Source organism: Anabrus simplex, chromosome 2 (genome assembly GCF_040414725.1).
Source record: "Anabrus simplex isolate iqAnaSimp1 chromosome 2, ASM4041472v1, whole genome shotgun sequence".
In the NCBI taxonomy this organism is placed as follows: domain Eukaryota; kingdom Metazoa; phylum Arthropoda; class Insecta; order Orthoptera; family Tettigoniidae; genus Anabrus; species Anabrus simplex.
Window position 1 is genome coordinate 179,320,345 of NC_090266.1, and position 26,242 is coordinate 179,346,586.

At 38.6% G+C, this 26,242-nt stretch overlaps 1 protein-coding gene across 5 annotated transcripts in view; it reads left to right on the top strand.

Annotated features, from left to right (window-relative positions):
* Positions 1–26,242, top strand: part of RhoGAPp190 (Rho GTPase-activating protein 190) — a 1,293,865-nt gene that overhangs the window by 137,953 nt on the left and 1,129,670 nt on the right. For all 5 annotated transcript variants that reach the window (XM_068226122.1, XM_068226123.1, XM_067140451.2 and 2 more), the window contains exon 6: positions 13,485–14,157. In XM_068226122.1, the coding sequence (XP_068082223.1) occupies positions 13,485–14,157 (673 nt within the window). The remainder of the gene's footprint in view (positions 1–13,484; positions 14,158–26,242) is intronic.

The window sequence follows — 26,242 nt, forward strand, 5'->3', positions numbered from 1 at the left end:
GCTTCAAACAAGGGCCGAGGCAGACAGGGATTGGTACATAGATGAAAGAAACAGAGCGAAACAAATAGTTGTTGAATCCAAAAAGAAGTCATGGGAAGATTTTGGTAATAACCTGGAAAGGCTAGGTCAAGCAGCAGGGAAACCTTTCTGGACAGTAATAAAGAATCTTAGGAAGGGAGGGAAAAAGGAAATGATCAGTGTTTTGAGTAATTCAGGTGAACTCATAATAGATCCCAGGGAATCACTGGAGAGGTGGAGGGAATATTTTGAACATCTTCTCAATGTAAAAGGAAATCACCATGGTGGTGTTCCAAACAGCCAAGCTCATCGGGAGGAGGAAAAATGTTGGCGAAATTATGCTTGAGGAAGTGGAAAGGATAGTAAATAAACTCCATTGTCATAAGGCAGCAGGAATAGATGAAATTAGACCTGAAATGGTGAAGTATAGTGGTAAGGCAGGGATGAAATGGCTTCATAGAGTAGTAAAATTAGCGTGGAGTGTTGGTAAGGTACCTTCAGATTGGACAAAAGCAGTAATTGCACCTATCTATAAGCAAGGGAACAGGAAGGATTGCAATAACTATCGAGGTATCTCATTGATTAGTATACCAGGCAAAGTATTCACTGGCATCTTGGAAGGAAGGGTGCGATCAGTCGTTGAGAGGAAGTTGGATGAAAACCAGTGTGGTTTCAGACCACAGAGAGGCTGTCAGGATCAGATTTTCAGTATGCGCCAGGTAATTGAAAAATGCTACGAGAGGAATAGGCAGTTGTGTTTATGTTTTGTAGATCTAGTGAAAGCATATGACAGGGTACCGAGGGAAAAGATGTTCGCTATACTGGGGGACTATGGAATTAAAGGTAGATCATTAAAATCAATCAAAGGCATTTATGTTGACAATTGGGCTTCAGTGAGAATTGATGGTAGAATGAGTTCTTGGTTCAGGGTACTTACAGGAGTTAGACAAGGCTGTAATCTTTCACCTTTGCTGTTTGTAGTTTACATGGATCATCTGCTGAAAGGTATAACATGGCAGGGAGGGATTCAGTTAGGTGGAAATGTAGTAAGCAGTTTGACCTATGCTGACGACTTGGTCTTAATGGCAGACTGTGCCGAAAGCCTGCAGTCTAACATCTTGGAACTTGAAAATAGGTGCAATGAGTATGGTATGAAAATTAGCCTCTCGAAGACTAAATTGATGTCAGTAGGTAAGAAATTCAACAGAATTGAATCTCAGATTGGTGATACAAAGCTAGAACAGGTCGATAATTTCAAGTATTTAGGTTGTGTGTTTACCCAGGTTGGTAATATAGTAAGTGAGATTGAATCAAGGTGTAGTAAAGCTAATGCAGTGAGCTCGCAGTTGCGATCAGCAGTATTCTGTAAGAAGGAAGTCAGCTCCCAGACGAAACTACCTTTACATTGGTCTGTTTTCAGACGAACTTTGCTTTACGGGAGCGAAAGCTGGGTGGACTCAGGATATCCTATTCATAAGTTAGAAGTAACAGACATGAAAGTAGCAAGAATGATTGCTGGTACAAACAGGTGGGAACAGTGGCAGGAGGGAACTCAGAATGAGGAGATAAAGGCTAATTTAGGAATGAACTCGATGGATGAAGCTGTACGCATAAACCGGCTTCGGTGGTGGGGTCATGTGAGGCGAATGGAGGAGGATGGGTTACCTAGGAGAATAAGGGACTCTGTTATGGAGGGTAAGAGAAGTAGAGGGAGACAGACGACGATGGTTAGACTCGGTTTCTAACGATTTAAAGATAAGAGGTATAGAACTAAATGAGGCCACAACACTAGTTGCAAATCGAGGATTGTGGCGACGTTTAGTAAATTCTCAGAGGCTTGCAGACTGAACGCTGAAAGGCATGACGGTCTATAATGATAATGTATGTATGTATGTATGTATGTAATAATTCTTGACAAAATCACACCTCTCTTTAGAAACATCATCATTGATGAGTAACATGGATTCTTTTCAGGACGGTCAACCTGTAGCAATCTTCTTTTATTCTATCAGTTCCTCTTGGATGCAATAGAGAACCACTCCCAAGTGGGCTGCATTTATACAGACTTCTCAAAAACTAACAGGCTACGGAATTATTGGGCCTCTCCTCTCATGGTTTGAATCGTATCTTAAAAATCGCCTGCAGATTGTTAAAATAAGGAATCATTTTTCTGCACCTTTTATTGTTACCAGTGGAGTTCCTCAAGGGTCTCACCTTGCGCCCTTACTTTTTACTCTCCATAAATGACATTAAAAATATACTTAAGAATTCTGAATTGCTTTTGTTTGCTGGCGATGCAAAATTTTTTATGCAAATTCATTTCCACTTGATTGTTTAAAACTTCAAGAAGATTTACATCATCTGGAAAAGTATTGCATTCAAAATGGGTTGAAACTTAATCGTGAGAAATGTAAAATAATATCGTTTTTTAAAAAGAAGAAGAAAATACCATTTCAGTACAAATTTAGTAATAACAACCTTCTAACTCCTGTTTCACAAGTTAATGACCTTGGTGTTTTATTCAGTTATAACCTATAGTTTAATGAACATATTGAAAATATTCATAAGAAAGCATTTAAAAGATTGGGTTGCATTACTAGATATTCTAGAGAATTTTCAAACTTAGCTACCTATCGATTGCTGTATGTGTCTATGGTATGCCCTATACTAGAATACTGTACACCTGTTTTGAACCATTCTCATCAGACCTCTATCCATAGATTAGATTCAATACAACATAAATTTCTTCGTTTATATTCATTTAGAGCAGGATTCTCATATGATGTTGGTTATACATCCTTAACTGTCCTTAAATATGTATAGCCTGTCACAACGCCGTGAATTATTGGATACACTCTTCATTTTTAAATTGCTTCATTCCTTGGTGAATTGTCCACAATTCCTTGCAAAAATTTAGGAGGAGTGGAAGTGGCTTAGGAAGAGTGGGGGTGGCTTGGTGGGATGAGGTTGGGAGGAGGGAGAGGGGGAAGGCTTAAAGCGGGGCTGACGGGTGCGGGAGAAAGGGTAATTGTCTCGGAAAAGTACCTTTGATTAAACTTAGGATTGAGTTTTGGTTGGCTGCATTACTGTTTCTGAGGAATCCCATTTATGTGGTTACCCCAATGAAGATCTTTCCTTATATTAACACCTAGATACTTACAATGATCCCCAAAAGGAACTTTCACCCCATCAATGCAGTAATTAAAACTCAGAGGACTTTCCCTATTTGTGAAACTCACAACCTGACTTTTAACCCCGTTTATCAACATACCATTGCCCACCGTCCATCTCACAACATTTTCGAGGTCACTCTGCAGTTGCTCACAATCTTGTAACTTATTTATTACTCTATAGAGAATAACATAATCCGCAAAAAGCCTTACCCCCGATTCCACTCCATTTACTCATATTTATTTATATAAGAAAACAAAGGTCCGATAATACTGTCTTGAGGAATTCCCCTCTTAATTATTACAGGGTCAGATAAAGCTTCACCTACTCTAATTCTCTGAGATCTATTTTCTAGAAATATAGCAACCCATTCAGTCACTATTTTGTCTAGTCCAATTGCACTCATTTTTGCCAGTAGTCTCCTATGATCCACCCTATCAAATGCTTTAGACAGTTCAATCGCGATACAGTCCATTTGACCTCCAGAATCCAAGATATCAGCTATATCTTGCTGGAATCCTACAAGTTGAGCTTCAGTGGAATAACCTTTCCTAAAACCGAACTGCCTTCTATCGAACCAGTTATTAATTTCACAAACATGTCTAATATAATCAGAAAGAATGCCTTCCCAAAGCTTACATACAATGCACGTCAAACGTACTGGCCTGTAATTTTCAGCTTTATGTCTATCACCCTTTCCTTTATACACAGGGCTTAGTATAGCAACTCTCCATTCATCTGGTATAGCTCCTCTGACCAAACAATAATCAAATAAGTACTTCAGATATGGTACTATATCCCAACCCATTGTCTTTAGTTTATCCCCAGAAATCTGATCAATTTCAGCCGCTTTTCTAATTTTCAACTTTTGTATCTCATTGTAAATGTCATTGTTATCATATGTAAATTTTAATACTTCTTGGGCCTTAGTCTCCTCTATCTGGACATTATCCTTGTAACCAACAATCTTTACATACTCCTGACTGAATACTTCTGCCTTTTGAAGATCCTCACATACACACTCTCCTAGTTCATTAATTATTCCTGGAATGTCCTTCTTGGACCTGTTTCTGCCTTAAAATACCTATACATACCCTTCTATTTTTCACTAAAATTTGTATGACTGCCAATTATGCTTGCCATCATGTTATCCTTAGCTGCCTTCTTTGCTAGATTCAATTTTCTAGTAAGTTCCTTCAATTTCTCCTTACTTCCACAGCCATTTCTAACTCTATTTCTTTCCAGTCTGCACCTCCTTCTTAGTCTCTTTATTTCTCTATTATAATAAGGTGGATCTTTACCATTCCTTACCACCCTTAAAGGTACAAACCTGTTTTCGCATTCCTCAACAGTTTCTTTAAACCCATCCCAGAGTCTGTTTACATTTTTATTTACCGTTTTCCACCGATCATAGTTACTTTTTAGAAACTGCCACATGCCTGCTTTATCAGCCATATGGTACTGCCTAATAGTCCTACTTTTAAGACCTTCCTTTCTATAACATTTATTTTTAACTACGACAAAAACAGCTTCATTATCACTAATACCATCTATTACTTCAGTTTCGCTATAGAGCTCATCTGGTTTTATCAGCACCACATCAAGGATATTTTTCCCTCTGTTTGGTTCCATCACTTTCTGAATCAGCTGTCCTTCCCATATTAACTTATTTGCCATTTGTTGGTCATGCTTCCTGTCATTCGCATTTCCTTCCCAATTGACATCTGGCAAATTCAGATCTCCTGCTACAGTCACATTTCTTTCCATGTCGTTTCCCACATAGCCGACTATCCTATCAAGTAATTCCAAATCCGCGTCAGTGCTACCCTTTCCCGGTCTGTACACTCCAAAGATATCAAGTTGCCTATTATCTTTAGAAATGAGCCTTACACCTAGAATTTCATGTGTCTCATCTTTAACTTTTTTGTAGCTTACAAATTCTTCTTTCACCAGAATGAATACTCCCCCTCCCACCATTCCTATCCTATCTCTACGATGCACACTCCAGTGCCGTGAGAAAATTTCTACATCTATTATATCATTTCTCAGCCATGATTCAACTCCTATTACAATATCCTGTAAATATATATCTATTAAATTACTTAGTTCTATTCCTTTCTTTACAGTACTTCTACAGTTCAACACTAACAATTTTATGTCATCCCTACTTGATTTCCAGTTCCCTTATCATCGCTCCCTAGGCCACCCCGTTTCCCTGAATGGACCTCCCTATTACCCTTCCAAACGAAGTTCCTAACTTACACGTACCACTGCGGTTTAAGTGAAGGCCATCTGAGTGCAGATCCCTATCTCCTATCCACCCATTAGGATCTAGAAATTTCAATCCCAGTTTCCCACATACCCACTCCATAGTCTTATTTAAATCTCCAATCACCCTCCAGTCAGTATCCCTCCTACACAGTATTCCACTAATAACAATCTCCTCTTTCTTAAACTTCATCCGTGCTGCATTTACCGGATCCCACACATCTCCAACTGTTGGTACTTATATCAGCTTGCCTTACGTTGTTGGTACCGACGTGAAACACTACCACCTTCTCCTACCCCTCCTCCTTCTCTTCTACTTTCCTCAACATCTGCCTCAACCTAATTCCTGAATAACATTCTACCCTGGTTCCCTTTCCTCCACACACCTTCCCCACATGTCTAACGATGGAATCCCCCATGACCAGAGCCTGGAATCCCCCATGACCAGAGCCTCAACCCTACCCACCTCATTTGATCCCCTCCCCTCCTGGTCAGCCCTATCTGTCCTGATAGCTGCAGAAGCTACTTCCTCCTCCCTTTTCTCCTTCCCATGACCCTGTTCCACCTGTCTTTTCCTATCCTCTACTCTTCATTTCCCTTTCCTACCTTTTCCGTTCCTCCTACTTCCACACATTTCAGCAACAGTTCCCTGTCCCTCATCTTCCCTCTGTTGTTCTACCTGGAGTGACTCATACTGATTTCGCACAGACACCTGTCCTGAATTCTGATCCTGAATAGAGCCCTTAGCCTGCAATCTCGTTCTCCTTAGAACATTAGACCACCTGTCTTCTACAACTCCCCCCTTTCCTTCCCCCCCCTCTTGTACACCTACTGTAACCTGTACATTGTTTGAGGGAGTCCTATCTTCCTTCCTGTCTTCTGTGAGAATCCTAATCTCCCTCAAACTCTCCAACTCCTCCCTCATACCACTCAATGCCTCGCCACACCCACAACTCGTACACTCGCGCTCCTTAGCCATTCTTTACGGAAAAGAATGAAAATTAAAATAAAATAACTTATTTGCAAAAAATAAGTGAACGGAGGGTTATGTTGTCTGGGATAGTACTCAAAGATCACACTACAATAAGGTAATTAATATACGACTACACTACAATACTACTTAGTCGTACTCTATTTTTTATCCTACAACCCCTAACAGGATAAAAACTGCTGTTAATTACTGAATATGGAAAGTAATACACAAGAACTACACAATTCCAAACTGCAATTAAGCCTATCCTAATTACAACAACGGAATTTTAGTTAGAGTTTCTACGGATACCTCTACTACACCAGTGCTACACAAATATTTTACAATAATAAAATACACACACTAAATTCTAATAGGGTATTACTCGTATACTACTGTACAGTACACTACAGTAATTTTTAAACTACTTTCAGACGTATCCTAATTACGATACCGGTACCTTATGTCACTACTAAGCACAAACAGAAATGAAATTTGGAAGAACTACTGTACTCAAAGATTACCAACAAAGCTAAATGCTTAGACAAATTATTATTAATACTACGCTCTAATAGATACACACGTAAGATAACACAAATATAGCAGGCAAGATACGGCACTATCTAAATGTACCGTACTGTATCTATACTACAATGTATCTATACTACAATTTTCAGCTGAAGTGTGGTTATATGAACTTTTACCGCTGGTGGATTAGTATTACTTTCCCTACTACGTGGGACAGAGAATAAAAGTGTCCCTAAATGCTGAGAATAAGAGGTTGTCTACTATAATTTCTGCCAAAACCACGCCGGGGGTTTGAAGTGCAATATTATTGGGATATAGGAATTTGATTATTAACTTTTACTCGATGAATAAACGAAGGTGGAAAGTACAAAGTATGCAGGGAACTAAGACTACAAATTATCGGAATAATGAATTAGCTGACTGTGTATTTATTTACACTACTATCGTGCATGTAGCAACAATCGTCAACAATCCAAAAAACTGTTAAGTACCGTAATTATCCAGTGAAATTACCGTGAATTCTCTGTAAATCGATGCTTACAGGCTTATAGTGTTATTTGATGTAATAAATTTTTACCTTCGTGATAGGTTGAATGGATATCTGTACGAAATATCGGAAAAGTAGCGGCGGAAATTACAATGAGTTACAACTCCTTATAATAATCTGCCTTTGTAAGTATAATACCAATGAACCTACAGATATTTAAAAATATTGTTTTAAACCTAAATTCGAAACAAAGTACACCTAGCTAGCCTGCTTAACCTAGAAAACATTAATCTACTGAACGCCAAATGAATTACTTGTTATAAAATTCAAATAAATAACACTACTCCCAATTTCTGCCAACAAGCACTAAACACCAGTATACAAATAGCACTAAATGGAATGCACACACACAAAATTTAAATTATTTCAATAGGTTTTAACTACTTTTTCACTACAATAATGCACGAGCTCTCTCAACAGCCAACCGTTCACAAGCGCATCCAACAATGCAATGCAACAATGCAATATCAGATGGACTATATTGCTATTGACCTATCTGACAGAGTAGATCATGTGAGACTACCGATGAAAATGAGGGCTATTGAATTAGACAAAATTGTGATTAAACAGTTGGCTGAATTTCTAGGAAACATAACTCTGAGAATTTGCATAGGTGATCATGTAGTGAGTAAAAGTTGAGGAATCTGCAAGACAGTATTATTTTCCTTTTCTTTTATTTATTTATATATATATTATGGCCTTCATTGGACCACTGTAGCCAACTTTATACAAATAATTTTTCAGTTTCCTGTTAGCCCAGTACTTCATTCTCTCTGATCTTATATATGAGGCGGTCTGTTCCAAAACTCGTCTTATCCATTTTTTTTTTTTAAATGAGTTAGAGGTAGCATTGCCTTCCTGGTGATGTTTGTGATAGTTCTAACACAAAATTAAGCACCAAAACTCGCCTTTTCCCATAGAAATCTGTCACCAAACTTAGGCTATTGTTCCATAACTCGCCTTATCCACGGCGCTTGTCATTCCAAAACTCGCCATATACAATCAACCAATAGGAATGGATAATTTCAGCACGTGACTCACGCTACAATTTACCCGCGTTTTATGCCAGTCTTTCCACTCTTTGAGTTATTCTTGAACTGTGTTGGTCTTTCATGCAGTTTTGTGCTGTGAATAGTGTATTAAGATGACCGAAAATATTGCTCTTGTTGTGGAAGGTATATAAAACTTGCTAATACAGAACAGTTTCACATTCAGGTCTGCCAAAAGACATTCTTGAATGTATTGCATGTCAGCAAAGATCGAGTTCAGAGGATTGCCAGAAATCACGTCACAACAGGGAAACTTCCAACAGAAAAGAGGGGAGGAGCTAGGATCAAACCAGAGTACACTGAAAAGAGGCACTCCGTGAAACGTTTCATTGAAAGTTTGCAGTGTTGTGAAAGTCACTATTGCCGCGGAAAGTCACCGGTCAGACAGTATCTACCCGGAAATTTAAGCATCGCTAAGCTTTACAAAATGTATAACAACAAATCGCCTGAAGAACTCAGGGTGAAGCGGTGGTTCTTCCGTGAAATTTTTATGCGTTGCTACAACATAGGATTCGGAACACCAGTTACTGACGCTTGCTCAAAGTGCATAGAGCTCAAGGAGAAAATTAAACTTTAAAGTTCGAACGTATCACTGAAGAATGCTTTAATCTTGGAACTTAGAGTACACAAACTAAGGGCTGCAGCTTTTTCAAAAAGCTCCAAGAAGAAAGGGACAGCATGGCAATATTTTCATTTGACTGCCAAAAGAATCTTGTGAATCCAAAAGTTCCAGATCAAATTGCCTATTACAGTCGCCAATTGTATACCTATAATTTTACCATTGTGAGGGGTACCTCACATGCCAAGTTGACAAAGGTGAATGTTTTTACATACACATGGATGGAGCATGAATTCAACAAGAGGTCTAATGAAACGTCATCTGCAGTTTACCATCGATTATCACAAACTGATTTGTCAAACTTCACTACTATACGAATTCGTGCGGATGGCTGCGGAGGACAGAACCGCAAATCTACAATGATTGCAATGTGCTCATATTTCTTGACACACACAGCTCCGCCTAATATAGAAAGGGTTGAATTGGTCTTTCCTATGACAGGCCACTCATATCTGCCCTCTGACAGGGTATTTGCTCAAGTCTAGAGAGAGAGAGAGAGAAAGAGAGAGAGAGAGAGAAAGAGAGAGAGAGAGAGATACGGAAATGCCCTATAATCTGTAATCCAGCAGAATATGAAGACATCTTTAGCAAACATGCTGAAGTCTTCAAGTTTGGCAGAGACTGCTCCGTGAACAATTGGAAAATGGTTTCTGAAAATATGATGAAAATGTCTGCATCTTGGCACTTTGAATTTTCTTCACTGAAACGATTTGTTATCAGCAAAGACTCACTGGGAAATGTCACCCTTATGGGGAGAACCTCATTACAACTCAGACATCGGTTTACGAAAATCCGTAATGAAAAAGGGAAAACGCCTGCGAGATATACTAATGCCACCTGAATTATTGCCAGGAGTAAACTTGAATCTCGCCAAAGTAAAGGACGTAAAAAGTTTGCTTGAAAAGCATTTTGGAATGGATTGGGATAGGAATGAGTTGATTTCTTTTTATAAGAATTTGTTCACCTCAATTTCTGTAGACGAAAACAATCTTGTTGAAGAAACAGAAGTTCTTTGTGATGGATCTCAAGAGGAGGGAACAGATTTGAGAGTTTGATTTACAACAAAGTGATGTTTTATTGTTCAAGTTAATTCTATTGTGAATGCAGTGTAGCCTATAAAGGAAGAATTCTCTCCAAATTCTATTGATAGGATGTAAATATGATAAATCACACTGCTGTGTTTAATTTATTTGTGAATATCATTATACTGATACCAAAAAGGTGCATGAGTGTACTGGTGAGTTTTATTACAACATTATATTCTCAGTCCTTTCACTTTTCTTGTTTAAAAATAAGTTGTGTGAGGTAATATATTCTGAATTTTTTTGGGTGCTCCAAAACTCGTCTTATCCAAAATACAAATGTAATTTATTGACGTTCTACTAATTATATTTATAATTCTTCAGTAAGACGACCCTATGACATTGGATTTGAACGCGTCGTAATACATTTAAACAAGTGAGACTTCTATTACAAAAATTACAGGTTTTTCGCTTTTCCTGAAAAATCACTTATGATGGATAAGACGAGTTTTGGAACGGACCGCCTCATATATCTTATAAAATGTCACCACTGCTGTTCAACTGTGCCTTGGAATATATAGTGAGGGAATGGTACAAGAGTAACCCAAATAACATCCGGATTGGAAGACCCAAAGACAACATAAGTTTAAATTGCCTAGGATTTGCCGATGATCTTGCTCTCTTGTCCAACAATATTCATTAAACCAGACAACAAGTTATATCACTACAGGAAATAGCACAGAAAATTGGTCTTGGAATATCTTTTGAAAAGACAGTAATCATGTTTACTGACCCACCACTCATAAACAAAATTGCTGTAGGAAACCAAGAAATTAAAATTGTAGATAAATTTAAATATCTGGGAGAAATCATAACATATAACCTCAATGAAAAGCCAGCATGGCATAACAGAATAAATAAACTGAGCAGAGCACAATTTGTCACCAAGGGTACCTACAACAAAAAGGGCCTGTCAGTAGCAACAAAATTGAAATATTACAAAACAATCACTCAACCAGAAATAACATACACAAGTGAAACCATCTTCAAAACGACTAATAGGTACTGCACAAATAGACAAAATACTCAAGATAGACAGAAGAATCATTAGAACGTGCATCAACAAATCATACCAAAAAGAACGACACTGGAGAGTAGCTTCTAATGAAACCGTCTACAAGGAAATAGAACCAGTAATGAGCACAATCAGGAAGAAACGCATTTCATTTTTTGGACATCTAATCAGGACACCAGAGAACAGGATCATCAGGAGAATAGTAGAAAAAATATGGAATAGTAAGTGCAACATTAAGTGGATTACAGAAATCAAGGAAGATATGGATGAACTACAAATTACAGTGGAAGACCTAAGAAACAAAACCGACAAAATCAAGAAACTCACAGACAAGCATACCAGACTGCAAATCAGAATCAACAAACAGACAATAGGAAGGGTGATTTCTGATGAAGAAAGAAGGATAAGATCAGAGAGAATGAAGTACTGGGCTAACAGGAAACTGAATAATTATTTGTATGAAGTTGGCTAGAGTGGTTCAATGAAGTCCATAAAATGTAAATAAATAAATGTATAAATGGTATGAGTAAAGAACTGGAATTACAGATGAGGCGTATTGCAGACGATGCTACACTTTATAGAGTAATAAGTAAGTTGCAAGATTGTGAGGGACTGAAAAGGACCTTGAAAAAGTTGTGAGATGGACAGCGGGTAATGGTATGATGGTAAACAGTGGAAAAGTCAGGTTGTAAGTTTTGTCAAGAGGAAAAGTCATCTCAATTTTAATTACGATGTTGGTGTGATAGTACCTCAGGTTTCATCACTGTAAGGAAAGATCGTCATTGGAGTAATCACATTAATGAGGTAGTAAATAAAGGTTACATTTCACTATGTGGTTATGAGGGTATTCAGGGGTTGTAGTAAGGATGTAAAGGGGAGGGTATATGTGTCACTGGTAAGACTCCAGTTAGAGTATAGTTGCAAAATATGGGACCCTCACCAGGATTACTTGATTTGAAAACTGGAAACAGTCCAGAGGAAAGCAGCACTGTTTGTTCTGGGTGATTTCCAACAAGAGATTAGTGTTACGAAAATGTTGGAAACTTGTGCTGGGAAGACTCGGGAATAACGAGATGAGCTGCTTGACTAAGCAGTATATCGTTGCTGCCGGGACAAAACCTCCTATGTGAAATATTTTAGCTTAGAACTTTGACCGGTAAGGTTCTGTCATCTAAGGTGCAATATTGTGTGAATGTGGTCAAGGCATTCTCGCTCTTCATAATGTATGTGCTGCGGGTCAGTGTATCTCCTAAAATATTATCACATAGGAGGTTTTGTCCCAGCAACGACGATATACCAAGCTGTCAGTGGAGAGATGGTGTGGAATGACTTTAGTAGACAAATATACTTCAACAGAGTTATTTTAAAAAGTATGAACGGTCACAATATGAAGATCAAGTTGAAATTCAAGAGAACAAATGGGGGCAGATATGTTAATAGGTCGGGCTGAATGGCTCAGACGGTTCAGGCGCTGGCCTTCTGACTCAACATGGCAGGTTCGATCCTGGCTCAGCCTGATTGTATTTGAAGGTGCTCAAAGGTGTGTCGGTAGATTTATGGGCACATAAATGAACTGCTGTGGGACTAAATTCTGACACCTCAGTATTTCCGAAAACCATTAAAATAGTTAGTGGGATGTAAAGCCGATAACATTATTATTATTATTATTATTATTATTATTATTATTATTATTATTATTATTATTATTATTATTATTATTATTATTATTATTATTATTTGTTGTTGTTGTTGTTGTTGTTATTAATGGGAAGATGAATTAGGGATTGGAGTAATTTATCAAGGGATAAATTTCCAACTTCTTTGAAATAATGTAAGAAATGCCTAGGTAAACAGTTGATGGTGAATCTGCCACATGGTGACAACCTTAAGTGTAGAGTAGTGGTGATTGATTGATGATGTAAAGTAAAAATGTTCATTATGGTACTATAGGACCTAAAAGATGTCTGCTCATTATGTGCTGTGAACATTATTTTATGATATGTAATAGTATCGTAAGGCATTTAGAATGATTCAGGAAACAAGTGTTAATTATTTACACACTGTTATTTTCTTCTAAAATATTACATTCTCTGAAATGGCATGATGCTAATCTCATTTTTGTCTCTTGAAACAGAATGAATGATTGAATGAATGAAAAGTCTTTTAGCATTTAATACTTCATGAGTCAGATATTTTAAAAAATATTTTGTTTTTCAGGTATTGAAAAGGAGTATGAACAAAAGGTTCTTCCTGATGGGAAAATCAGCATCGATGGATTCCTTTGTGTGTTTGATGTTAGTGCAGTGCCTGGTAGGACAGTTGAGAAACAAGTTGAAATAGTGACTGGAATTTTGAACAATTTAGTTAAAACTAAGAAGCCCGTAATTCTTGTTACTACTAAAAATGATGATGCAAATGAATCTTACGTGAAGGAGGCAGAGAAACTTGTTGGTAGAAAGGAATATAAAGGAGCAATTCTTATGATTGAAACCTCAGCGCATGAAAATATCAATGTAGATTTAGCTTTTATTATTTTAGCTCAGTTAATTGATAGAACCAAAGGCAGAACAAAGATATTACCCTTTATTGAAGCAGCTAGAGCGAGAAAGGAAGTCTTGGAACATGCTACTGAAGCCTACCAGCGGTTAATACGTTCGCAAGTGACAGATTATCGTGCAGTGTGGAGTTACACATCGAAGAAATTAGCTCAACAAGAGGAATTCATCCATTTTGTGGAACTATTTGGTTTGGATTGTTCACAACGAGTTTTTAGGCGGCATGTAAAAAAGTTGAAGGACGAACACTTAGCAAAGCGAGTTCAAGGTTTTATGGATATGCTTCCGGATGTGTTACAAGAAATGGTTCCAGATCTTTCTACTCTAAGGGATAGGTATGTAAACATAATCATTCTAGCTATAAATAGTATATACATTGAAGTATCATTAAGGAATAAAAACCAGAATATATGTATATCTTAATTATTGATGTGATTATACTGTGTAAGTGGGAGTGTTCTGAGAGATAACCTAGTGAACCTAATGATGTCAGAAAGAACATAGAATCTTGGGAACCTGTGCAATACAGTCACACTTCTATAACTTGAATTTTTCATATTGTTGAGGAACTTTCGATTCCTGATGGAATCCTATATTTTGTGCATTACATATTTTGTATTACTTGAATCTTTCTACTTCTTGAAGGATATTTCAAGCCCAGATGTAAAATGTTTTTCATTAACTCTCTCTGTAATGTAGAACATTACACTCATCCATACTTGAGTTATCATTATCCTAATCCATTTCCCTCGTCCGGCTGTCACCGAGTTGGCATGTTTATGGCGCCTTTCCATCTTCTTCTATCCCACCACCATTGTTCCTCCTTAACTGTGTTCCAATCCAGGTTTTCTTCTACTTATATATTATTCTTGATCATTTTCAAACACCTTAGTCTGGGCCTCCATTTGCCTTTCCTCCTCATATCTGGGTTTCCATCATCTATCCTCTTGACATGTCCAAACAATCTAACTTCATCTCTTTCCATTCTATCGAAAAGCTTTTCTGATTTCCTCTCTGACATCCTAATAACTTACTCTGTCTTTTTTATGTTCTTTCCGATAATCCTTTTTTTAAATTTCATTTGACTGGGTTGGATTTTATTTTCCTATATTTTGTCAGTGTCTGGGTTTTTACTTTATATGTCTGTTTTGGGCAGTAGTACATCTTACGTATCACCTTTTTACACTTCATTGGTACCTCCTTCCTCCTCACCAGGTTTCTCACTCTTTAGTAGAATGCATTTCCCTGTTAAATCCTTTTTCTGATCTCCATTTCCAGCTCTGCATTCCGCATCAGTTCACTTCCAAAGTACTTGAAGCTTTCCACAACTTCCAGGTCATGTCCCTTAATTTTTATAATTCTTTCCCTTTCTCCCCTAGTCAGCACTATACTCTTACTGTTTTCCACACTGATTTTGATTCCATAATTATCAATAATCTCACTCAATATGTTGTTGCCCTTGTATTTCCTCGCTGTTTGCTCCCCTCACCACAGTATCATCTGCAGACAGCATTTACCTTCAGCTCACTGTCCCCACATTTTACCTTAGTCTCCTTTCACAATTTCATCGATAACCATTGTGAATAACAGTGGTGACAGCATGCTTTCTTGAGTATCACCTCATAAAACTATACCCTATTTCAAATGACTTGGGAGTAAACAATAACAACTTTGGCCATATGTCCGTTGCAGTACTACGGACATAAAAACATCAGTCAAGAAACCACGAGGTCAATAGTTTGACTCGCCCATAATTAACATGTTATGAATAGAATAAAACCTTCAAACAATCACTGGAATTAAACAAGAAGATATTCTGAAGATTAATGTACTCACCAATTTAATCACTGGAAGAAAGGTAAGTTAGGTACTCAATCCCATTCATACCGTCGTAACTAGTCTGATTCGCTCGAGTTTATTATGATACATTCAGTGGCATCCTCTAATAGCCATTCTCTGCCTCACATTATTTCTTATTCTGTCTTGATGACATGTTGTATACACATTTCTCAATGTTGTGGAGTAACTAATTTGATCCCTTCGAGCAACATCTTTCTTTCTTCCGCAAGGTTTTTGTGTGTTTTGTTACGCACCTCATGGCACTTTATTTGGCTCCATACTTTCAATTAACAATCGTACAGGGGTTATCTTAAGCTCGTTTACTTGATTTCAATACGATATCATCTATGTGATAGCTGCAAGACCACCTAAGACGCTGTAGGATGGCATTAAAAAAGTTTGAACTTCATCCTGTTTGATTTGTCAGGGATTAAGCCTGCCTGGTGATCTTGATCGTTAAGGTGTCAAGTCTATGCGGTCTGACACCGTGGTTAGCCAGTTCAAGTCCCATTGGTCGAAAATACTTTCACCATCAGACTGTTGGCTGGCAGGGTAGGAGAAGTGGTGGGATACAATTTCGAATCACTAGATTGTGTGCCAAAAACCTGGATTTAATTCCAAATCTCTCCGCAGTGTTCATATGGAGTGTGGGCATATGTAGCTGTTGATGGTGATTCATCCATCAGATGGGGATGCAAAGCTTTGAGCAGACCCCTTGGTGTTTTTCAGCATGAGTAGGCTACATGTTGACACATAGTTTCACTCTCTCCCTACCTCATTATCATCATCCCACATCCAGATGGGCAGGATGCCCATGAGTGTCAAATAGACCTGAACCAGGCCAACCAAACATGTCCTCGGGCACTCCGGCACTAAAATCCATCCAAATACTTCATGTTCCCTTTTCTCCATGATTGGTTCAGCAGTTTGTAACTGAATGGTAAGGCGAATTGGGTTCAAGATGAGAGATAATATTAACAAAGCATTTTTCAAATACGTATCTATTTCCTCATGGTATGTCTTCAGTAGAGTTATTTGTAAAACATAGTAACTCTCCTTCCACGAAACCTTTATCATTGCCGATATGAGTAATTATACCCCCCCCCCCCCGAAGGATTATTCAATATCCGATATTCTTAAATGTTTTGTGTGATGATAACATTGAATGCATGTGGATGGAAATTGAGGTTGTGTTAAGTGCAAGCAGTGGTGAAGTTGGAAGTGACAATACTAGTTTTATTGGGCTAATAAGCATGCCAACATGGGTAAAAATATTCTGCATTTTAGTAAAATGGCATCAATCGTGAATTAAAATTGAAGTCTTGTAGTATAAGAAGCTATTACAGCACATGTTATAAAGCAGTGACAATAGTTGAAGGCCTAATTATTTACTTGTCTTATCGTTACTCACGTGGAAGTGTTTTGTGTGATAAAATTCAGTGAACTGTGAATGAAAGTTGAGGTTTTGAAGTAAAAGTTCATGAAGCATTTCACTCTGAACAGTTAACTAAATCCTGTACACAAAAACAGACTGACTACCAACTTCATTAATAAGGCTATCATCATCCTTCTCCCTTCTCCTCTCCCCTTGACCAGCTCCTGGCGGGTCAGGGCATTTATGGCACTTCTCCAACTTCCCCTCTCCTTCCACCATTCCTCTTCCATCACTTTGTCCCAGTCCAGGTTTCTTCTTCTTGCACTCCTGTTTATTGAATCGATCCACCTTATTCTAGGTCTCCCTCTTGCTCTCTTTCCCTCGAACTTCATCTCTATCATGTGTTTTGGTATTCTTTCCTCCTCTGTCCTCTTAAGACATCCAAACTGTCTTAGTTTACTCCTACTAATTCTCTCAATTAGGTTTTCTATTCCAACCTCCTTGCTCACATCTTTGTTTCTCAATCTGTATTTTCTTGCCTTGTCTATCATACTACTTAGGTATTTTATTTCACTGGCCTGAATCCTGCTGTTCTCCCTACCTCTCATTGTCCAGGTCTCAGCCACATAAGTCGATATAGGTGCAGAATACATTTTGTACATTATATCCTTACGCTTACTTGGTACTTCTTATTCCAGACAAGGTTTCTTACACTGTGGTGGAATGCTTTTGGCTTTGACTGCTAATTTTCTCAGTGCCTTTCCCTTATCTTTCTTCTATTGTTATCACCATGGACTTTCTTTTCTCTACATTGATATTTTTACCATACTTTTCAATTTTCTTGTTCAGTGCATCAAGTGTTTCCTGTACTTCTTTGCTGTTTGTTCTCCAGACCACAATAATCAACAGCATCATCATGTCCCACTCCAGTCACCTGGGTGTGGTTAACAAGCCTTCTCCACTCCTTTCTATTCTTCCACTTTTCCTGCTCCATTACTTCTGCCACATCCAATCCAGCTTCTCTGATATCCTTCCAAATCTGATCCATCCACCTTCTTCTCAGTCTTCCAACTGGTCTCTTTCCCTTAACTTCTCTTTCCAATTCCCTTCTTGCTACCCGTTCCTTTCCCATTCTTTTTTACACATCCGAACCATCTCAGTCTTGCTTTCTGTATGTTCTGTACTAACGGTTCTAAATTGAGCTCTTTTCTGATTTTAATATTTTGAATTCTATCTCTTCTTGTCTTTTTAACTGATGTTCTTAAAAATTTCATTTCTACTGCTTGGATCTTACTATCTTGTCTCTTATTAGTTACCAGCGTTTCTAGTCCGTATGTTACAATTGGTATGAAATACTGTTCGTATAATGTTAATATTGTTCTCTCGGGTACGTGGCCATCCCATAAAAGCTCTCTGACCGGATGACAAAATGTTGTACATTTACTTAGTCTGTTATTCATGTCAGGGTTGATTTCATTACTTCCATTAATAATGCTACCCAGATATGTAAACTGTTCTACTTTCTCTAACCGTTCTCCATCTACGTTCACTTGGCTTCTCTTTTTTTCTTTTCCACAGTGCATGACTACAGTTTTCTTTTTACTAATTAGCATTCCAAACTCCTTCAGATTTTCATTCCAAATGTCCAGTCTCCTTCGAACTTCCTTTTCTCCCTTTCTCCAAATCACATCATCATCTGCAAATACCAATGCATTCACTTCATCACTACTGATATTCTGTTTTACATGTTTTATGATTTAATTCATCAATATAATAAACTATAAAGGTGACAGTGCACTCCCTTGCTTGAGACTTTTTTTGTATGAAATGTTTCAGAGTCACTACTCCCCACTTGTACACTGCTTTTTCTCTCATGATACAACATTTTTATCTTGTTAATTCATGATTTTGGTACATTCCTTTTCAGTAGGCATTCCCATACATGTTTTCTCTTAACTGTATCATAAGCTTTTCCCAAATCCAAAAATATGAATATGATTCCCTTGTTCCTTTCCAGATGTTTTTCCATTATCGTTCGCACTGTAAATATCAAGTCTGTTGTTCATCTATTTGGTCTAAAGCCATATCATTCCTCCTCTAACCGTGTTTCTATTATATCCCTCAGCCTTTTGTTTACGACTTTCTCCATTATTTTTAGCCCGTGTGATAATAGGGTTATACTTCTATAATTTTCACATTTCTTCCTATTTCCTTTTTCGAACAGTATGACCACAATATCATCTGCAAATAATATTAACTTCATCTCCCTATTGCCAAATGCTTCCTTTGTTTTACAATTTCATCCATAACCACTAGAAACAAAAAAAAAAAAGCCAACAGCACACTCCCCTTAGTCCAGTTTCATTTCTAAACCATTCGATTTTTGCAAATGGAATCTGTATGCTGTTGACACAGTTTTTGTACGTTGCTCTTTTTGACCATGTTAATAATGCTATATTACTAAATGTTGACCCCTTAACTGAGCCACATGAAACAAAAAATATGAAATATATATCCTCTCTCTCTCTGTGCTAGTTCAGCAGAAAAGAAAAATTCTTCTTCTTCTTCTTCTTCTTCTTCTTCTTCTTCTTCTTCTTTCTGTATTAGCCTTCATGTGGCACTACATTCAGATGCTCAATAATATCTGTAGGTTCAGAGTTATCCCCAAAATGCACATACAAACCAGCGTGCATACCTTTTGTGCTATTCCAGACTCTGCCAAATCTATTTGAATGTCTATAATGTCACTGTCACCTGTGCCATCTTCTGCATCATAGCCACCATTTGGATAGCTAAATTGACTGTCACTATCAGCATCACTGTCTTCTGAATCTAACAACATACTCTCAGTATAATTTTCGGCTAAATCCTTCAATTTGTTTTTGCTTCCAGAAGCACTGTAAGTCGCCATACTGATGACACTGCCCAGTAGATGCAAGAGCAATGTGCTGTAGGTAGGGCATGCAAAGATTCTGAAGGCAATTTCTCCACCCTCATTTGAATTCTGTGATCAGCAAGATGTACATCAAACACTCAATAGATGGCAGAAAGGTTCAGAAAAATTTTTACGCCTATAAGCGGCTCAAGCAACCTACAGTGCTAATTTGAAATGGCTTGACACTTGAGAGCAGTTCACACAACTAGCAGACAGTATGCTATGACGTACATAAACGTTTGATGCGGCTAAGCAGTCAGCAAGAAAGAAACTCTTCATATTAAGTGAATTTCGTAGCACGCCACGAACACCATCATGCAGCAGTAAACTGTGAGCCATTCCTGCATGTGGGTCTGATGTTAGTTAAATGAGCAGTGACTAATGATGCAATGGCACTTCCGCTGTTGAGACTTTGCCCCTTTCAAAAGGTACTTCACCGCCAAAGTAATGATATTCCAGTTGGATAGTTCTCTCCTGCAAAACCATCCTAATGAGGTTTTACTGAATAAACTAACCTTTGAAATCAGCCAAACAATCTGCGCCGTATTTTGAGGTGTATCACATTCATACATCATTTTAGTATTATGTACTGAAATTAAGTTTTTTGAAGTGAAATGTGAATCTGTCAGATTTAGATGACCACATATAACGTTTGCGTGGAAATAACATTACTTTACATATACTTTATACCAAAAGCTAGGCTGTGCAAAATCATTTCTCACATTTTTTGGGTTTTAACTCTCAACTCACTTGAGATACAATTTAGTTCCTTGAGTAGGAAGCTTAAGTAGTCTCCTTTATGCAAGAATAAGCATTCCACATGTTTTAGTAAATTGTATTGTGTGACTAGCCGCATGCCATATCATCTTAACCGTTGTGTAGCCACAAACCACTAACAGCTTAAAATCCTACTTCAGGCTTCTTCGCTACACTCAGCAAGCTTTTCATAACAAGGGCTGATGTGCAAGTTGGGAAATACTGACCTGCTCGATTACTCCTGCTCTGCTCATAACAGTAGTATTACATGCATGGAGAAGAAACGTGTGCTGAAAATTTAAGTTAAAGTGAAAAATAGTTGATTAAAGAAGTGGAAAAAGGTGGGGGGGAAAAAAGGAAGTCATATATTATTTACAGTGTTGTTTACATTGTGTAAACTTGTCTGCGATTGTGAATTGGTGATAATATGAACAAGTGAAAATGAATGAATGAAAATGAAAACCTACAACCTGTTTTCCAGTCTTTGACCGGGTCAGGGATGTAATGAATGAAGCATATATAGGCTGTTAGTACGATGGGGTCGCCACGCCCAAAGTGATATATTAATGACTGATTGATGCTATGAAATGAGAATGGAGAGTGTTGCTGGAATGAAAGATGATAGGGAAAACCGGAGTACCCGGAGAAAAACCTGTCCCGCCTCCGCTTTGTCCAGCACAAATCTCACATGGAGTGACCGGGATTTGAACCACGGTATCCAGCGGTGAGAGGCCGACGCGCTGCCGTCTGAGCCACGGAGGCTCACAATATGAACAAGTATTGTATCAAAATTGCGAAAGCTGTGTTACAACCAAAGTGGGTCAAACTAATGGTTCAGAGTTAAGACAGGCTTAAGGCAGGGAAGTGTGTTGTCTCCCTTACTCTTCATTATCATCATAGATAGAATTCTATACAATATCAAGGAGAAGATGATGGGCGAGCATGTAAAGTCTGTGCTGTTTGCTGATGACATTGTAGTTTGGGGAGATAATGAAGAGGAAGTACAGACACAAGTTGATTTATGGATTGAGGAGATACGAAAGTTTGGAATGAAGATTAGTACTGCGAAAAGCAAGACTTTGATCATGACGAGAGGTAACAGAAAATCCAGGGGAGCGATACAAATAGGAAATGTAGTAGTGAAAAATTTTAAATATTTGGGCAGCATGATGTCACAAGATGGAAATATGGATGGAGAAATTGATTTAAGAATACAACAGTCTGCAAGTTTTTACCAGTGTGTGAGACATTGTGTGGAACAAAGATGTGCCAATGAAGTGCAAGAAGGATTTATACTCATCCTATTATAAACCTATACTGACCTATGCTTCAGCAGCCTGGGCATTGACCAAGCGGAACCAAAGTAAGATACAAGCAGCTGAAATGAGGTTCTTGAGGAGCATACAGGGAAAGACAAGACGAGATAGAATACGAAATGAGGACATAAGGAGAAGCGTGGGAGTGTGTAAACTTCAAGAAGAGATCGATATACCAAAGATAAAATGGTTTGGACACATGATGAGAACACCAGGAGAGAGAATACCAAAGAGAACAGTCATGGATACAGAGACTGCAAAGCAGCCTAGGAGACGGCCTAGAATGAGATGGAGGAGCTCTGTTGTGGACTGTATTGCAAATAGAGGAGTCGATAGCAGTAAAGTACTAGAAGAGGAATGGTGGAAAGATTGAGTAAAGTGGAGGGCTTTGGTACACTACCCTACCCAGAGAGAATCTAGAAAAGGGTATGGATGAAGAAGAAGATGAACAAGTGAGATAAATTATGAATGTAGAAGTCCTTTGTTGGCACTTTAACTGGGAGATAGTTTTTTGTGCTTTAACTTCTCTAGCGACAACTGTTGGACTGAGTCCAGATCACTTGCTTCTATTGTGGTTTGCTAACCTGTCTTGGCAGGACGGGGAGAGGGAGGGTAACCTTTGTGTTCAGTGAGATAGGGGAAGTGCTACTTGGCTGTGGTTTGTCTTGACGTCTGTTAGATTTAATGAATGATAATGACTTTTGACAAAAATAAATGGGTTATTAAGAATTAAAGAGCACCCTGTATGACTTTATTTTTAGTGATAAATTAATAACTTGCGTAGGAGTCTCGAATGGCAACCTGTTGCCTAAATATTTATTTATATATTGGTGACAAATGGTCCCATGGTCCCATAAGCATATGGCCCATGATAGGGACAGTACAGTACATACTTTCGTTAAGGCAACACAATAATTACAATACAGATAGTTTTTATTTATTTGTTTATTTGGTAAACCAAAACAGCGAGAAGCCGAATTACAAAGTTCCGCAATGAAAAATATATTTACAATGGAATAGCACAATGCAAACTTAAAAAAAGTGAAAGAACGTGGAAAAATCGTCTAATGATAAAAGTAGTGGAAGAAAATTAAAAACTAACAAAATAACTGTAGAGACACAACAAGTAACAATAAAACAAATTGCTTTACGTCGCTCCGGCACAGATAAGTTTTATGGCGACGATTGGATGGGAAAGGCCTAGGACTGGGAAGGAAGTGGTGATGGCCTTAACTAAGGCATTTGCCTGGTGTGAAAACGAGAAACTATGGAAAACCATCTTCAGCGCTGCCGACAGTGGGGTTCGAACCTACTATCTCCCGAATGCAAGCTCAAAGTTGAGCGGCCCTAACCGTACGGCCATTCGCCCGGTAAACAATAAAATATAAATGCAAAAGAAAAGGAAGAAAATTAAAGATTGCAAGTAATACGAAGTGAAGAACCTATAGCTAGGCACAGTAAGATAAATGCACATATGACACATAAGTAATGGTATAGTACAGTAAAAAATAAATATTACATTATGTACGATAGAGGGGACAGCGATGAGAAGAGAAAAAAGGAATATGAAAAAAAATGAGCTAGGTTAAGTTAAGGAAGAGGAGGCATACAAAGGAAAAACATCCATGTTCTTGTCAGAAGATAGTTAAAAGAGGGATTGAATGCAGATAAATGAAGCTCTTTGAACAAGAGAGAGGCAGGAATACGAAATACGTAGGGCTGGATTTATCCTGGTTTTGGGAGTTGGGACATGTGGGGAAAAGAAGGATGCAGGTTCAGGAGAACAAAATAAACCGTTAAGTGTTATAGGAATCTAAGGTCGGCTACTTTCCTGCGAGTAGATAATGGACGAAGGTTTAACTTATCCAGTATCTGATTGCTGCTCAAGTTTTGACAATCAGATTCTCTGGCTCTTAACAATGGCACAGAACAATGACTGCACACGGTCAATGTGATTCAAATTAGTGGGTGAAGAGGTAGACCAAATGGGAGTTGCGAATTCAATAATCAGTAGGATGCGAGATAAATAGTGAGTTCAGAGGGCGTGGATATCGGTGATGTCAGAAAATCTATATGAAAATCCACAGCCTGTTTCCAGTCATTCGACCGGGTCAGGAGTGGAATGAGGCCCCCATCTAGCGGCGAGAATAGGAATTGTGCCGGCTGCCAAAGCCTGTCGCACTCCTCTGGGGCAATGATTAATGAATGACAGATGAAATGAAATGATATTGGAGAGTGTTGCTGGAATAAAATATGACGGAGAAAACCGCAGTACCTGGAGGAAAACCTGTCCTGCCTCCGCTTTGTCCAGCGCAAATCTCGCATGGAGTGACTGGGATTTGAACCACAGAACCCAGCTGTGAGAGGCCGGCATGCTGCCGCCTGAGTCACGGAGGCATAGAAAATCTATAACAAACCTAAAAGTGCCATTGCTCATGAGGTTATCTTTTGTATATGGGGGACAAATAACAATTTACTGTCAAACAACATTCCTAAGTCATTTTGTTCTGTTAGAGTTGGGAACGCTCTGAAAGTAACCTCAGCCTTTGTTGGTGGGGTTAACTTCCAATAAGTAACCAAGGAAACCTGACCCTTACAGGTGGCGGATAGAGGGCCCCTAAAATACGTAGGGCCGGTTGAAATACCCAATACAACCCGCGGACCAATCAGGTAGCCCAATTCATGGGGGTTTTAAAATACTGGGACACCCTTTCTCCAGGGGTCATAAATATGGAGGGCCTTACAGCTGAGAAGATGGACTTTGGTATGGTGGAGATGGCGGAAGGGGCAAACCCGTAGCGTCTGTACTCCAGAAGAGCGGCTACAAGGTGGCCTAATTTGAACTTTGCAGAAGGAAATAAAATGCCTTTTGAGAGTGGCAAACCCATCGTACAAACAGCCTATAAGATGAGTGCGAGTGAATCGAGGCCTCGGAAAATGCTAAGGCGTAACCCTGAAGTGACTCGCAGTTCCCGGTGCTCTGGGGGAACTGTGAGAAGTGGGCTACGAGACATCACAAGAATCGGTATCATCAATGTCATGACTTTGAATGGCAAGATAGAAGAATCGATGGACTATATGGAGAAGAAAGGCATAGCAATGATGGGAATAAGTGAGGCAAAATGGAAGGGGAAAGGTCAAAAAGAATTGAAGAAAGGGTATAGATTATATTGGAGTGGAGGAAAGATGGCAACAGATGGTGTTGGTGTTATATTGAGATAAGATTTAGCACAATATGTGGACAAAATTGAGCAGATCAGACCGGATAATTAAAGTTAGACTTGGACTTGAGAGTGGAATCAAGGATTTTACACAGGTTTATGCACCCCATCGGGAATGCAGATGAATGTTTAGAAGAGTTTCTAAAAGTACTGGAAAGTTGTATTGACGACAAAGAGGCTATAATAATGGGAGACATGAATGCACATGTTGGAACAGACAGACAGGGAAAAGAAGAGATAATTGGCCCCTGTAGTTATGGAAACCAAGATGAAGAAGGAAACTTGGTAATAGATTTTTGTAGAACCCAAACCCCATGGCACTACAGCCCTTGAAGGGCCTTGGACTACCAAGTGACCGCTGCTCAGCCCGAAGGCCTGCAGATTGCGAGGTATCGTGTGGTCAGCACGATGAATCCTCTCGGCCTTTATTCTTGGCTTTCTAGACCAGGGCCGCTATCTCACTGTCAGATAGCTCCTCAATTCTAATCACGTAGGCTGAGTGGACCTCAAACCAGCCCTCAGGTATCGAACCCGGGGCCTCCGGGTAAGAGGCAGGAATGCTACCCCTACACCACGGGGTCGGCAGATTTTGTAGAAGGAATGGATTAATTGTTGGTGATATGTGGTTTAGAAAAAAGAACTCGCAAAAAATAACTAGATATGATTGGGGAGATAGAAAGAGAAAGACAATGATTGATCTTATTCTAGTGGAGAAGGAGAAACTTAGACAACTGGAAGATGTGACAGCAATGCCAAGAGCAGATTTCGAAGGAGACCATAAAGTGGTGGCAGCCAGATTAAGACTGGGTAAAATAACGAAGTTAATAGAAAAAAGGAGAAAGAAAAATAAAAGGATGGAAGGTAAAAGAGAAAGAAATAAGGGAAAAGTTTCAAGAGGATCTGAGGAAAGAAATTTCCGAAGATGACTTGAACAGTGTGGAAAAGGAATGGACATGTTTCAGAAATGGATTTGTAAAG